General features: G+C 47.2%; 1 protein-coding gene across 3 annotated transcripts in view; it reads right to left on the bottom strand.

Moving 5' to 3' along the window:
* HTR7 (5-hydroxytryptamine receptor 7) overlaps positions 1-699 on the bottom strand; it is a 124048-nt gene extending 123349 nt beyond the window's left edge. For all 3 annotated transcript variants that reach the window (XM_008270184.5, XM_089314784.1, XM_002718503.6), the window contains exon 1: positions 11-699. In XM_008270184.5, the coding sequence (XP_008268406.3) occupies positions 11-555 (545 nt within the window). In that variant the 5' untranslated portion in view covers positions 556-699. The remainder of the gene's footprint in view (positions 1-10) is intronic.
* Between the last annotated feature and the right edge of the window lie 15133 nt (positions 700-15832).

Here is a 15832-nt window from a genome sequence, read left to right as displayed (position 1 = left end):
TAGCCCTTACCTGTCGATGCTGATCACGCACAGGGTCATGATCGAGGCTGTGCAGCACATGACGTCCATGGCGATGAAGACGTTGCAGAAGAAGTGGCCGAAGATCCACTGGCCCCCGATGAGGTCGGTGACGCTGACGAAGGGCATGACCGCCACGGCCACCGAGAGGTCGGCCAGCGCCAGGGACACGATCAGGTAGTTGGAGGGCTGGCGGAGCTTCTTGACGAAGCACACCGAGATCACCACCAGGCAGTTGCCCGCGATCGTCAGCAGCGTGATGAGCGTCAGGATGGAGCCGATCACAACTTTCTCCGCGCTGCCGTAGTTGATCTGCTCCCAGCAGCCCGAGGCATTGTCCGGGGGCGCGTCCCAGGTGGACGCGGGGCTGGCAGTTATCTCAGGGACCTCGCTCAGCAGGTGCGGCGCCCAGGAGCCCGCGACCCGCTCGGCACCCCCGTCGGGGCTCAGGTCCGGCAGCCCGCGCCCCACCTCGGGCAGGAGGAGAGAGCGCAGGTGCCCGTAGTCCGGGCGGCCGCTGCTGTTAACGTCCATCATCGCGCCGCGGAGGGCCGCTGCCCATGGAGCCGGGCGCCCCAGCCAGGCGCTCGGGCTGCCGGCCCCGGGGCTTCACCTCGCCGGTTCCGCTCCGCCAGGCCCAGCCATGGGGCCCCGCGCCGGCCGCTGGGGGGCGCCTGGCTTGGCCTCGCGGCCCCGCACGTCCCAGGCGCCCGGCCGCTCTGCGGGTAACGCGGAAGCGTGGCCGCGGGGCGGTGGAGGTGTGGGGGGGGACTCCCCTGAGGTACCCGCCTGCGCACCCGACGGACGCCCGGGGCGCGCGGGCTGGAGGGCCCGGCTCAGCGGGCCGCCCCGGAGCCCTCCGCAGCCGCGCGCGGTTCGGCCGGGAGCGCCCGGGCGGTGGTGGCAGAAGTTGCGGAGAGCGCCCCGCCCCTCGCGCCCGCCGCCGCCGCCACCGCCGCTCCCCTGCGGCAGCCGCGCCACGTCCCCGCCGCCGCCGCCGCCGCCGCCTCCGGCCGCTGCCCGCGCCCCTCGCGCTCCCGGGACGGGCTTCCCCGGCCGGGCAGTGCCCGCGCGCCTCTCACGCGCCTCCCCGCTGCGCTGGGGGCGGCGCCGCACGCGCCTCCCGGGATCCCGAGCCCGTCGGCCCGTGGCTCTCGCCTCGCCGCCGCAGACTCGGACCCCTCAGGCAGGACCCAAGCCCCCTTCGCCGGAGTAAACCCCAGTTGGGTGGGTGGGGGGCGCTTTGCTTTGGTGAAGCGGACTCGGGGAGCTGGCTGACGGTCGCGCTCTGAGACGTGAAGACCTGAGGGAGGAGGGGTTTTCTCCCCCCTTTAATTAAAAAAACAAAACGTCTTGTCGAGCACTGCCGCTGGCCAATCGAGATACTTCCGTTTCCCATTTTGACCACTTAGGGGAGAAAGCCAGGATCTAAAAGGAGAAGCAGCCCCGTGGGGTGCGGGTAGACGCCTGGAGGATTAGGGATTAGGGAAGAACGGGAGGGACGGGGATGCGCTGGGGCCCCGGCGCCCCGAGGAACTGCGCGGGCAGGTCTCTAGGGAGCCCTCCACCCCTTCTGACCGGCCCCCAGCTCTGAAAATAGGCCCTGGCTGCCTAGATATTCGGGCTCCGGAGACTCGTGCACTGAAAGGAGGGTTGATTTTCCCATGGTTTTCTTGCAAGCGCGGGCGTACGCGAAGAGATGAGCAATTGCGGTGTTGTGCGGGAGAGTCCCGGGAGTGTGTGCGGGTTTAGTGCCCACAGCCTACAATCCGCTTTGCTAGTCAACCCGTCGCAGAATGGCTAGTTCTGCTCTGTGAGACTCTTCGTTCAAAAGTTTTATTGGAAGACAGGGATTTCTGTTGTGTAAGGCTCTAAAAATAATCAAACTTGTTTTCTAGTTGGGCCCTGGTGGCTTATACACAAGAAGGAACAAAACATCTCAAAATGGGTTGACCTGAATGCTGATAATCCTCTTCTTCAAGGTGGGCATTAGCCCTGTTTTTCCGGATGAGAAAACACGGTTTCTATTGCAGTCGGCTGGCAGGTAATGCTTAGGTAGCCAACGCAGATTTATCTGATTACTAGGCCTAAAAGTGTATCTGCTACATATTAAAAAAAAAAAAAAAGTAGAAAAAAGAATCCCTAAGTCGTAGGTCACAGCTCTTTCCCCATGAGCAACATATTCAGGGGCCCTGCTCTGCTGGGAATGAAGAAAGCAAGCCAGAGTTAGAGGAAAAGGCCACAAGCGATGTTGTCAATATTCAGGAAGGTGAGGAAGCTTCTGGAGCCTTAGGTAGCATGAAACACATCTCAGACAAGAGAAAAATAGCTCACAGCTGGAGGAAACCAGGTGTCAATCCAGCGGGGCAGCAGAGGCTGGGAGAAGTTTCGCAACTTGTCCAAGATCGGACAGGACTATCTGAAATGTCTGTTTTGATTTTGAGATTTGTCTGCAAGCCTCTCAAATTCCTTCAAGTCGTGTGTTTCTCCATATACTTTTGACCATTCAATTCATTTTAATTCACTTTGACTTTTCTCGGTTTTTTTTCCTCGTGGGTACCCCTAATCAGTTCAGCATCCTGTACGGGCTCTTTTAAATACTACTTCGCATTAATTAAGTACCCAAAGGTTTTGTGATAATTGTTTTAAAGATTTATTTACTTATTTGAAAGAGTTACAGAGAAGGAGAAACAGAGACACAGAGAGATGAGTCTTCCATCTGCTGGTTCACTCCCCAGATAGCTGTGCTGATCTGAAGCCAGGAGCTTCTTCCAGGTCTCCCACGTGGGTGCAGGGGCCCAAGGACCTGGGCCATCCTCCACTGCTTTCCCAGGTGCATTAGCAGGGAGCTGGATGGGAAGTGGAACAGCCAGGACTCGAACCAGCGCCCATAAGGGAATGCTGGCACCACAGGTGGAGGCTTTACCCACTATGCCATGTCGTCGACCACTACCCAAAAGTTTTGAAAAGTGGTTGTTTTCTTTTTATTTGAAGGTATAATGCATGTAATTTGCCACCTACGTTCAATCCTTACCTTGCCCGCTTGCATTTCACAGCAGCTTCTGGTTTTTTATTATTTTTTTTTTTAGTCCATTCAGGCTGTTGTTACAAAAATACCAAAGGCTGGGTGGCTTCACAAGGTGCATTTAAGCCCCACAGTCCACGGTCAAGGGGCCAGCAGAGTCCGTGTCCGGTGCCGGCTCACTTTCTGCTTCTCACCTCCTCCAGTGGTAGAAGGTGGTGAGAGAGCTCTGCGCGGTCTCCGTCTCAATTTCCAGGGCACTAAGGGCACTAATCCCGTTCATGAGGCCTCCTCTGTCCCCACACAGTCACCTCCAGAGGCCTCACCTAACATGGCCACATCGGGCATTAAGATTCCAATGCAGGAATTTTAGAAGAAAGCCAATAGCCAGTCCATAATAACCACTTTTACACTATGTGACATAGAAATGCAGAAATGCTATTTTCAAAATTACTTTCTCTTCCATTGTCAATAAGCATTGGGTCCAAACTCCCCTTTTCATAGAGCAGGCACCTCTATTATGTTATCCCTAGTGATAGCTGAATGTGTTGCCTAAGACTTGCTGGGTTTTTAATTTATAAGCTGTCACAATGCATAAACATGGTTATTGAAAAATCTCAGCTTCTGCAGCGGTACCTTGCTTCTGTGGACTTGAAATTTCACCTATGATTGTGCTCTTCCAAAATCCTGACAGAACAACCTGAAATTCTTTCGGTTTCCCTGTAATCATCACTAACAAATAATTGCATCTTCATAAAAATGGGAGAACCTCCTGTCCACATCTGCATCATTTTCTCACAAAGGAAAACCATAGAGAGTCACAAAATATTCATAAAATAACTAAATGTTCAGCTAAATGTGTTGTTTGTTTTGAATTTCCTGATATTTTAAATCCTTATCAAGATGTTGTTCTTTCCCTCTCCTCCTCCCTGCCTGCTCTTTGGCAGTTACACTAGAGATAAGAAGTGAAGTGTTGGCATCTAAATCACATCATGTCTTCAGTTTTTATCCTTTTTATTCCTTTCATTTAAAAAAAAAAAAAAAGCCTTCTGCTTTGCAAAGCACCAATCCTGTCTAGACGCTCATTGCCTCTAACAGCAGCCTCATAAAACTGTCAGCGAGGGCACCTGAGACCACAGCTTTCTGATGTTTCCAACTGGCAATCTCCTGCTCCCAAACTGCTCCGGGGGAGCGGGCGGACAGCAGGGCTCCGCAACATGAATTGCTGTCTTTTTCTAAGCCCGTCTTCCCTCCAGGTGCTCATCTCGCTCATCTAAATGCATATGCTTAATCATATCTGTGCAAACCCACACATACCCATCCTTAGGACATAAGCTTCAGATAGTTTATTTTCCCGCAAACCAGCACACTCTGACACTCTAGATTTACTTAAAAAGCACGAGTGAAATCCAGTTTCCTATGCCGCAAGGTTCCTGGGCAGCTCACTAGTCATCTCCTGTGCTGCTCTGTTGCCTACAGAGTTCCAGAAACTCTCACAGCCCAGTGCTGCAGACTTCCTGAAGGGTGTGCTGTTCCATCTCCAAATGTTTTCAGTCTCTCACTTTTAGACCCCATTTTCTCACCCAAACAAACTAATCATGCGGGTGTTCCCTGACCCAGCACTGGATGCCTAGGGAAACCCAGAATGTTTAGATGGATGTAGGGCTAAGGTTATCGTACGTAAATGTCCGAATGCTACCACTTGAGTCCCCGTAAGGCTGTGGAGCAGTAGGACAGAGACGGAACACACATCCTGGACACAGGACTTAAAGCTGTCCACACATTCTTGAGACCCACTTGGAACAAGCATAACTGGTGTGGGACACAAAATGTCCCCTTCTTGGTGGCAAGCACCCTCACCATAACTGGTTTCATTCTTTCCAAGCTCTCAAGGCAATTTTTTTTTAAGATTTATTTATTTACTTGAAAGGCAGAGAGACGGGGAGATACAGAGAGAAAGACAGCTCTTCTATCCACTGGTTCACTCCCAAATGGCTGCAACAGCCAGGGCTGGGCCAGGCCAAAGCCAGGCGCCTGAAACTTCAGCAAGGTCTCTTATGTGGGTAGCAGAGCCCACGCACTTGGGCCATCTTCTGCTGCTTTCCCAGGTGTGTGAGCAGGGAGCTGGGTCAGCAGTGGAGCCTACAAGCCTCCATCCATCCAGTGCCCAAATGGGATGCCAGTGACAACTGAACTCACTGTGCCACAATAATGGTCCCAAAGCAATTTTTAGAAGTATCTTTGTTAGAGTAGTTCCTGTTGTACTCTGCTTTATAGTTACATGACTGTCTGTCTCTTTAGGCTATGAACCCCTCCTAAGGCAGGGATCTTTTCTTTCCTTTTCTTGTTTAAGATTCATTTATTTGAAAGGTGGATACAGAGAGAGTGGGGGGGGGGGGAGAGAGAGAGAGAGATACCTTCCATCCACTGGTTCACTCCCCAAATGCCCACAACACCCAGAACTGGGCAAGGCTGAAACCAGGAGCTAAGAACTCCAGCCGGGTTTCCCACAGGAATGACAGGGGCTCAAGCATCTGGGTCGTCTGCCACCTTCCCAGGTGCATTAGCCAAGTGCTAGATCAGAAACATGGAGCCAGTACGCTTCCTGGCAATCTAACAAGGAGAAGTTTAGTTCACTGAGCAACATTGTTATCCCCAAGGATATTTTCTTATTCCTGCCTCATACAAGGTGTTCAGTAAACATCTGCCAAAAAACTTGAGGATAGAATAATATCTATTTTTAAAAAAGAATTAATCAAATTTTAAAATAACTCACCTGCCAAAAAGTGAATTGTCAATTTTGCTTTAGTTTATCGTAGGCATTGTTAAACCATGCTTCATGCATTTGCATTATCCCCATTGCTGACTTTTTTTAAAAATGCACTTTTTCGAGCCGGCGCCGCAGCTCACTAGGCTAATCCTCCGCCTTGCGGTGCCGGCACACCAGGTTCTAGTCCCGGTCGGGGCGCCAGATTCTGTCCCGGTTGCCCCTCTTCCAGGCCAGCTCTCTGCTGTGGCCAGGGAGTGCAGTGGAGGATGGCCCAGGTACTTGGGCCCTGCACCCCATGGGAGACCAGGAAAAGCACCTGGCTCCTGGCTCCTGCCATCGGATCAGCGCGGTGCGCCGGCCGCGCACGCCGGCTGTGGCGGCCATTGGAGGGTGAACCAACGGCAAAGGAAGACCTTTCTCTCTGTCTCTCTCACTGTCCATTCTGCCTGTCAAAAAAAAAATGCACTTTTTCTTTGGTTTGAATTATTTATAAAATGTTCATTTTCATTACAAAATAACTTTTAAACAATTTTCCTGGAATTGGCATTGTGGCATAGCAGGTAAAGCCAGCTTCTTCCATGCCAGCATCCCATATGGCCAACAGTTTGTGTCCCAGCTGCTCCACTTCCAATCCAGCTCCCTGCTAATGGCCTGGGAAAAGCAGCAGAGGATGGTCCAGGTATCTGGGTCCCTGCCACCCATGTGGGAGAATTAGATGAAGCTCCTGGTTCCTTATTCAGCCTTGCTCTGCACTGGCTGTTGTGGCCATCTGGAGGGTGAACCAGTAGATGGAAGATCTCTGTGTGTGTGTCTCTCCTTCTCTCCCTGTAACTCTAACTTTAAAAACAAATAAATAAATCTTTTTTTAAAATTTCCCAAACTAGATGAGTGGAAAATTAGAAAGCAGAAATATACAAGTGTAATTAATTACTCAGTTTTCCCGTATGGGAACATTTTTGAAATATAAGTGGTGTATATACGCCCTCTAGTGGCAGAACTGTTTGGCAAAGCAAGTTCCACAAAAGATCTTTACATGGAAAGCTTTTTTCAAGGGACAAATTGGACGCTGACAGCTTCCACTGGCTAAACTTGAAGAATTTCTTTTTTTTTTTTTTTAAAGATTTTATTTATTTGAGAGGTAGAGTTACAGAGAGTGAGAGGGACAGAGAGAAAGGTCTTCCGTCCGCTGGTTCACCCCCCAAATGGCTGCAACGGCGATCCAAAGCCAGGAACCAGGTGCTTCCTCCGGTCTCCCACAAGGGTGCAGGGGCCCAAGCACTTGGGCCATCCTCCACTGCTTTCCCAGGCCATAGCAGAGAGCTGGATTGGAAAAGGAGCAGCCGGGACTAGAACCGGCGCCCATATGGGATGCAGGCGCTGCAGGTGGAGCATCAACCCACTGAGCCACAGCGCTGGCCCTAAACTTGAAGAATTTCTAATGAGGAAAAAAGAATAAATTTCTCTATTTAAAGTAAAACAGATAAACTGAAATGTGATCCCTGTTAAACATAAGAGTGGGAATAAGAGAGGGAAGAGATGTATAATTTGGGACATGCTCAAGCTGACTTGCCCCAAATGGTAGAGTTAAAAACATACCAGGGGATTCCAATTCAATCCCATCAGGGTGGCATGTACCAATGCCATCTCACTATTCCAAGTGATCAATTTCAGTTCACAATTGATCATAGTGAAAGGACTAAGAGTCAAAGGGAGCACATAAACAAGTCTAGTACCTGCTAACACTAACCGATGGAATAAATAAAGGGGAGAGTGATCCAACATAGGAAGTGAGATACTCAGCAGACTCATAGAATGGCAGATGTCCTAAATAGCACTCTGGCCTCAGAATCAGCCCTAAAGGCATTCAGATCTGGCTGAAAAGCCCATGAGAGTATTTCAGGCATGGAAAGCCAAGACACTCTGGCAAAAGATCTCTGGGAGTGAGATCCCAGTGGAAAGAACAGGTCTTCAAAGAAGGAGGTACCTTTCTCTGAAGGGAGGAGAGAACCTCCACTTTGACTATGACCTTGTCTAAACAAGATAAGAATCGGAGAACTCAGAAGGCTTCCATAGCCTTGGAAACTCATGACTGGAGCATAGGGAGACTACTGATGCCATAGACAGGAGTGTCAATTGGTAAAGTCAACAACAGGAGTCACTGTGCACTTACTCCTCATGTAGGATCTCTGTCCTTAATGTGCTGTACATTGAGATTTAATGCTATAACGAGTACTCAAACAGTATGTTTCACTTTGTGTTTCTATGGGGGTGCAAACTGTTGAAATCTTTACTTAATGTATACTAAACTGATCCTCTGTTAAAAAAAAAAAAGAAATTATCAACTCCCAACTTGACTCTCACTGGGGTTAAACATGACAATAGGTCTGATCTGATTTCATCATCATTTAAAAAAAATCACCTATTATTTTTCACTTTATGTTTCTGTGTGGGAGCAAACTGTTGAAATCCTTACTTAATGTATACTAAGCTGATCTTCTGTATATTAAGATAATCGAAAATGAATCTTGATGTGAATGGAAGGGGAGAGGGAGTGGGAAAGGGGAGGGTAGTGGGTGGGAGGGACGGTATGTGGGGGAAGCCATTGTAATCCATAAATCGTACTTTGGAAATTTATATTCATTAAATAAAAGTTAAAAAAAATAAAGTAAAACAGATAAAAGTAGCAATTATTCATTGATTAGGACAGTATTAATGAGAGTCTGAAACATACCAGGATTTTGTTCTAAGATTTGCTATTTATTTATTTGAAGGACAGAGTTACAGAAAGAGGGAGATCTCCCATCTGCTGGTTCACTCTTCAAATGAACGCAACAGCCCGGACTGTGCCAAGCTGAAGCCAGGAGCCAGGAGCTTCTTCTGGGTCTCCCAGCTGGGTGCAAGGGGCCCAAGCACTTGAACCGTCTTCTGCTGCTTTTCCAGGCATGTTAGCAGGGAGCTGGACCAAACCATTCCCCATATGTGATGCCAACATTACAGGGGGTAGCTTAACCTGCTATACCAAAATGCCAGCCTCCAAGTATTTGCTTTCATAAAAATGACAGATTAAGGGGCCCACACTGTGGTGTAGCGGGTAAAGTTACCACCTGCAGCGCCAGCGTCCCATATCGGCACTGGTTTGAGTCTCGGTTATTCCTTTTCCAATCCAGCTCTCTGTTATGGCCTGGGAAAGCAGTAGAAGATGGCCCAAGTCTTTGGGCCCCTGAACCTTCATAGGAGACCTAGAAGCAGCTCCTGGAGCCTGGCTTGGGATCAGCCCAGCTCTGGCCTTTGTGGCCATTTGGGGAGTGAACCAGCAGACAGAAGATCTTTCTCTTTCTCTCCCTCTCTCTGTCTGAAACTCTGCCTCTTAAATAAATAAATCTTTAGGAAGAAAGGAAGAAAGGAAGAAAGGTAGAAAGGTAGAAAGGAAGGAAGGAAGGAAGGAAGGAAGGAAGGAAGGAAGGAAGGAAGAAAGAAAATATAGGATCAGTTTCTCTCTCATTCTGCCTTTCAGATAAATAATAATTTTTTACAGTATAAATAAATAAGAATTTAACTGTGAATTCTAGAGTACTGTTTTATAAAAAATATAATTGATGCTGATATCTAATTCTAAACTATATTTAGATTTAAGAAAACTGAGGATTGTCAATACTTCCAATTTATATGTAGTACTCTGAAGAGGTAAATAGGTAGATATACAAAAATATACAGAAATATATAAATATTATAAATGTATCTGCTTATTTAAGAAACACAGATAATGTATATCCTTGTTTAAAACCAGATAATTCATATATAAACAGATTATATATTAAATTGTTTGTTTATATTTTGTGAGTAGTGTGTATATGGATGTATATATATATTAATCACCATAAAATTGCTGCAAATGCAGAGCGACATAGGTATACTGTATTGTCAACCCAAATAGCACAAGCAGTGTTGCCATGATGACATAATTTTTTCAAATATTTATTTATTTATTTATTTGAAAGTCAGAGTTACACGGAAGAGGTGAAGCAGAGAGAGAGAGAGAGAGAAAGAGAGAGGAGGTCTTCCATCCACTGGTTCACTCCCCAGTTGGCTCCAACAGCCGGACTGTGCAGATCCAAAACCAGGAGCCAGGAGCTTCTTCCAGGTCTCCCATGTGGGTGCAAGGGCCCAAGCACTTGGGCCATCTTCTACTGCTTTCCCAGGCAATAGCAGAGAGCTGGATTGGAAGTGGAGCAGCCGGGTCTCAACCTGGCACCCACATGGGATGAGCAGGCCAGGGCGTTAACCCCCTGCATCACAGCACCGGCCCCAATGACAATTTTTTTAGAATGGGCAACCACTCTTGTTCTCTTACAGTTTCTACCAACTTAAATTTCCAAATAGGTAAAATGCAATCTTCCCTCTACTTACTCAATAGTTACACCCTTGGAAATTTCTCTGCAGAATCAGGCTGTGGGGTAAAAATACTGAGCACTTACTTGTAAAACAAAGTTATGGTCTGGGCTATGAGAATGATAAACAGGTTTTCTGCCTATATAAATATCCAGCAAGACATTCAAGTCAGAATAGGGGTGGGCATTTGGCCTAGCAGTTAAGATGCCCACATCCCACATCTGAGTGCCTGGATTCCGGTCACACTCCACTCCCAATTCCAGCCTCCTGCTAATGTGTATTCTGGGAGCCTCAGGGGGCTCAAGCAACTGGCTCCCTGCACCCGCATAGGAAACCTGGGGGAGTTCCCCGCTGACCGCTTCAGCCTGGCCCACCCCAGCCATTAAGGGCTTTGGAAGTGAACCAAAAAAATGAGAGTGCTCCCTCTCCCTCTCCCTCCCCTCCCCCTCTCTCCCTCCCCCTCTCCCCTCCCCCTCTCTCCCTTCCCCTCACCTCTCTCTCTTCCCCTCCCCCTATCTTCCTCCCCCCTGTCCCTCCCCCTCCCCTCTCCCTCTCCCCCTTCCCCTCTGTCGCTCCCCCTCTTCGTGGAGGAACGACACAGGACCCTGCGCTGTTCTTTTGTCTGCTTGGCCCTCCCCGGGTTTGCTGCTGGTTCTTCCCGGGTTGGCTACCGTCCCTTCCACCTCCGTGGAAGGGCGGTTCCCCCTAGCCACTTTCCCCACTTCCGCGGGGGAGCAGCACACCGCTGGCCGGCTCTCTCGGGGGCTGCTCAGATGTTCCTCAGGTGTTCCTTCAGATAGATGTTCCCCTTAGATGTTCCTGGTGCATGTTGTCTCTCTCCCCTACTTCCTTGAAATTTGCTTCCACTTCCAAAAGAGGATTAGGTGGAAACTCCTTAACTGTATAGCTAAATTGATTTTGAACTATGAAATTTTTCTTCTCATCTGTGCCAGTGTCCTTAAAACATTGCTAGAACTATTGTCTGAGCTCTGAAAATATATTCGAAAATTTGTGTGGGAATCGAGAGTTCACTTCTTATTTTACGTTTGATAGCACAGTAAGTGTATATTGGCATTACTGGTGTTTCCAACAATGTAGCTGTCACTGAAATGACTTTACAGCAGTGTAAGTTTAACAAGTTTGCATAGTTTGTCTTTAACTTTATATTACATGCATCAAGTAATATTATCAAACTTACAACAAAACTTTTTTTCTAAAGTCATTTGTGTTTGAGAATACTACTTTAGAGAGGTCTCATTCTGAAAAAAAATTTAATCTTTGCACTGAGGTCAAAAATCATAATAAAACTTCGACTCTGCTGGGCCATTGAACAGTCTGCTGTGTGGTAGGACAAGGCAGCATAAACAGCTTCTGTTTCCATCTGACAAAAATTTATGGAATTGATGATAGCTTAAAACCACAAGAATGAACAAGTTCTTGATTAACATTCACACTACTTATTCAATAATACATTTGAAACTTCCCCCAGCATTTAAAAATGTAAGAATGGGCCTCAGTGTTGTGGTGCAGTGGCTAAGGCTGTCACCTGTAACGCTGGTATCTCTCTCTCCCTCTCCCCCACCCCCGCCATTTTCTCTGTCTCTTGCTTGCTGTCTGTAGCTATTTCAAACAATAAATACTTTTTTAAGACAAAGTGAGAATTATTCTTAGCTTGCTACTAGTCATAGCTTGTTAACCTCAAATTTAACCTGATTATATGCAAGATATTTATACATTTGTATCATTCAAATATTGCAATTTTTAGTTCTCAATTGAAGTTCTCCCTCCTGTAATTTTAATTCACAGTAACAGAGGCAATTTTCAAGGTACACTAAGCAACATCATTGCTATGGTTTGGATATGGTTTGAGGGTGCCCCCAGGATTGCATGTGTTGGAAGCTTGGTCCTTGGTGTGGCAATGCTAGGGAGGGGCGTGGAACCTGTAAGGAGTGTGGCCTAGTGGGAGGCGTTTAGGTCACTGGGGATGCTGCCCTCAGAAGATATTAACACGGTTCTGCTGGAACCTCTGGTGAGTTCTCATGGGAAGGTTGTTATAAAGTAGGGGTGGGAACGTCCAGCCTACAGGCTGTATAAGCTTGCAAAATCATTTGGTATGGCCCTGCCAAGGCAACTGCAGGTGGGACTGGAAATTCACCACATGTATAGTAAGCTAATTTTTAAGTTGATAGTTTTGTATAGCCCACAAATTATATTATAAATATCCAAATGGCCCTTGGCAGAAAAAAAGCTTCCCCACCCCTGTTATAAAGAACAAGCCTGATTGTTGAATTGCTCTCTGACTCCCGTCTGGCCACGTGATCTCAATTTCTAACTCTCTCTCTCTCTTTCTCACACACACACACACACACACACACACACAGAGGTGCAATCCATCATGATGAGATGCAGCCAAGAGAAGCCCCGATCAGAGCTGATGCCATGCTGTTTGGACTTCCAGCCTCCAAAACTGTGAGCTGAGTCAACCTCTTCAATATAAGTAACGGCCGCAGGTAATTATTTATAGCACCAGAAGATGGACAAATTATCACACAGTTATGGATTGAAATCAAATAACTATTTTTGCACCATAGTCTTCAACTCCACAATTTGATGTTGCAATATAATATTAGACTATGATTTACATGTATAGAAAGTAGTTTCAGTGCAGGAAATGGGCTGTTATTCCTAGCCAGGTAAGTTTCACAGAGACATGATTTTGCTATATGAGAAAATCAATTTATTGGTTTTCTTTTTTAAATAATAGAAGGGAAGTAGTCACAGTATTGATGGGAGTTATATCAACCACCAAAATAACAATCTTCAATCCAGTCTTCACTGGTAGGGCAAGATGGGGATTTTATCCTTGACAACATTAGCAAGTAAGTATCTTCCAGCAATTCAAAATGTCCTCAGCATCTAGTACAGCTATTTGGAGCATGAATTGTGTGGAGCCATGGTTAATGCCTCAGCTATTATTTGTATGGCTTTTAGATTCAGAGTGTAAAGTAGTTCCCGGTCAATGGTACAATAAATTGGCTTAAATTTCATGTCTTGATAAAGTCCTGTCACATTGTGCTTATGTTTCTTATGTCTGATGCTAATGCTGACCCCTGCAGGAAACCCATCTGTAGTCATGGTTACTGGTTCTGACAGATTTACTTTGAAATTCTTAAAACCTTTCTCCATATCCCAAAAATAAGCCACTTTCTAATGTGGCTTTGTGGAGCACCATTTCCGAAAGATTTTTAGCCATGTCAAAATTCTCAACAACACAAATAGCTTGTAGATCTTTATTCTTTTAACTGCTGCAATGGAAAATGCCAGAAATAACAGGTGGGTTTTTGTGTGTGTGTAACTTGTAACTTGTCTTGCAAGTTTTAAGCCGTATTTGCAACATACTGAGCAATACCGTTTATAGGAATTACATTTGTAAATGCTGTTTAGGAACTGGCCCCTCTAATAAAAATGCCTTGTGAGCTTGCCAGTGGTAAAATGTTTTTGTTGCCTGGGAAATTTTGTTCACTTAATGTTCCAGGCAGCATCACTGTGATGATTAATCTGATGTGTGCACCGGACGAGGCCATGCAGTGCTCAGGTATTTGTTCAGTTATGCTGGGTGTGTCTGTGAGGCTGATGGTTGGTGAGATCCTTGCTACCTAAGTCACACCTCTAGAGCAACTTCTCACCTCTAATCCCTGCTCACCTCCCGTGTTCCCTCTTGTCTTTCCACTCTTCCCACCCCTTCCTCTCTTCTTGCATCTCCTGCCTTCCCTTCCCTCCCTGTTCCCTTTCCTCTCTCCTTTTCTCCCCTGTTGCTCTGCCTTCCCTTCTTCAATTCCCTCTTATTCTCCCCTTTCGCCTTCCTCCACAACTCTCCCCTCTGTTTGGTTTGCTTAGGAGGTAGCACACTAGGCAAGAACTTAACCAAATACTTTGATTCACATGCAGTTCTACCATTGTTGCCTAAGCCTTAGATTTCTCCAATTTAAAAAGAGGATTTTTAATAGTATTTACACACCTTCTTTGAAAACTAAATAAGATACCTCCACAGTGATTTAGAAACCTGGCTGTCCTGGGTCCAGCATTGTGGCTCAGTGGATTAAATTGCTACTTGCAGTGCCAGCATCCCATATCAGAGCACTGGTTCAAGTCCTGGCTGTTCCGTTTCTAATCCAGCTCACTGCTAATGCACTTGGGGATAAAAAAGAGCAAAAGAGGATGCCAAGTACCTGGGCACCTGCCACCCACTCAAGGATCCAGTTCCATGCTCCTGGCTTTAGCCTGGCCCAGCCCTGGGTTGTTGTGGCCATCTGGGGAGTAAAGCAGCAAATGGAAGATGTTTCTCCCTATCTCTCTCCCTCTCCCTTTCCTTCTCCCTCTCCATTTTCCCATTCTTCCTTTCAAATAAATAAATACATCCTTTAAAAAAAAAAAGTCTGAGTGTTAAGTGTATGTTTAAAAACAAAAGATTGACCATCCCTGAGCATAATCCTTTCTCTTGCTTTTTCCCCTAAGCACAGGTGCAGAGGAAAAAGATGCCAGTATAGTCCTGCAAAATTAATGCGAGATTTTCTGATAAAAGCAAGGCTTAGTTTTGTGTGACCTCATTCCATTTGCAGGAATAATATCGTCTTCTGTTCTTAGGAATTACCGAGTATTGAAAGAGGCCAAAGGTAACCAAGAGGGGAAATGCAGGCTTCTACAAGGAACAGAGTCCTGAAAATTCCCTTGGGAGACCAATAAGGAACTCAAGGAGACCAGTAAGTAAACAAGTACTACATGAGGCGTGGGCCTAAGACCAGAGACTTCTCTGTGTACAGTTTGTGATCAACAAATACAGAGACTGAAAGCCTTTAGAAACGTTGGAGCGCTTTGGCATTGTCCGCATATCCGCGCTCCTGGTCAGTTGACTCTCCTGCAGCCGAGTTCGGTCGGGGAGCTTCCCTGCTGGTGAGTTGCTTAGTTCCTGAGGCGCTCACTGGGATTGCATGAGGAAGCGGGGTGGGGCACAGCGAGGACCTGCCGGGTGTCACGGACAGCTTCACACGCACGGATGTAAGTCGCACGGCAGTCCCACGACTCTGTGCTGTCGGCGAACGGATCCAGCAGTGTACAAAGTCATGGAACCCAAGTGCAAAGGAGTGGAAACCTCCGATGCGCGCGCTACACACTATCTCGTACACTTTTCACATAGAAAATTGCAAAACATTTCCAGTTTGCACTTTCCTACTCCAACTCGCCTTCGGCTAAGCCCGCGTGAGTGCTGACCGCTCCTCCTGGAGCGAGCCCTGCCCTCTTGTGGCTGAAGATCAGACAACAGAGAACAGCGCGCTTCGACCATTCAAAACTCCGAGACGCTTCCAACGCTTAGCAGAAGCGTCTGGTCCAAAGATTCACTTTCTACATCGTTTTATGGGAGTCAAGAGCTTCGACCCCCTACAGGGAAAACCAAGCTGCCTCATTCGGAAAAACACCAAGCATTGCGGTGAGACTTGATTTCAAGACACTGGTGATACTTGGAGGGAAGACAAATCCCTGCGGATCCCTAAAAATAAATGGTCAATCCGCAAGCTGGAAACTACAGTCCACGGCACACGTAAACTACAACTCCCAGCATGCCCCAGGGGGGCGGG

Source organism: Oryctolagus cuniculus, chromosome 15 (genome assembly GCF_051225735.1).
Source record: "Oryctolagus cuniculus isolate XC-2025 breed Fujian yellow rabbit chromosome 15, ASM5122573v1, whole genome shotgun sequence".
NCBI classification, from domain to species: domain Eukaryota; kingdom Metazoa; phylum Chordata; class Mammalia; order Lagomorpha; family Leporidae; genus Oryctolagus; species Oryctolagus cuniculus.
This window is presented reverse-complemented; position numbering and strand designations above follow the sequence as displayed.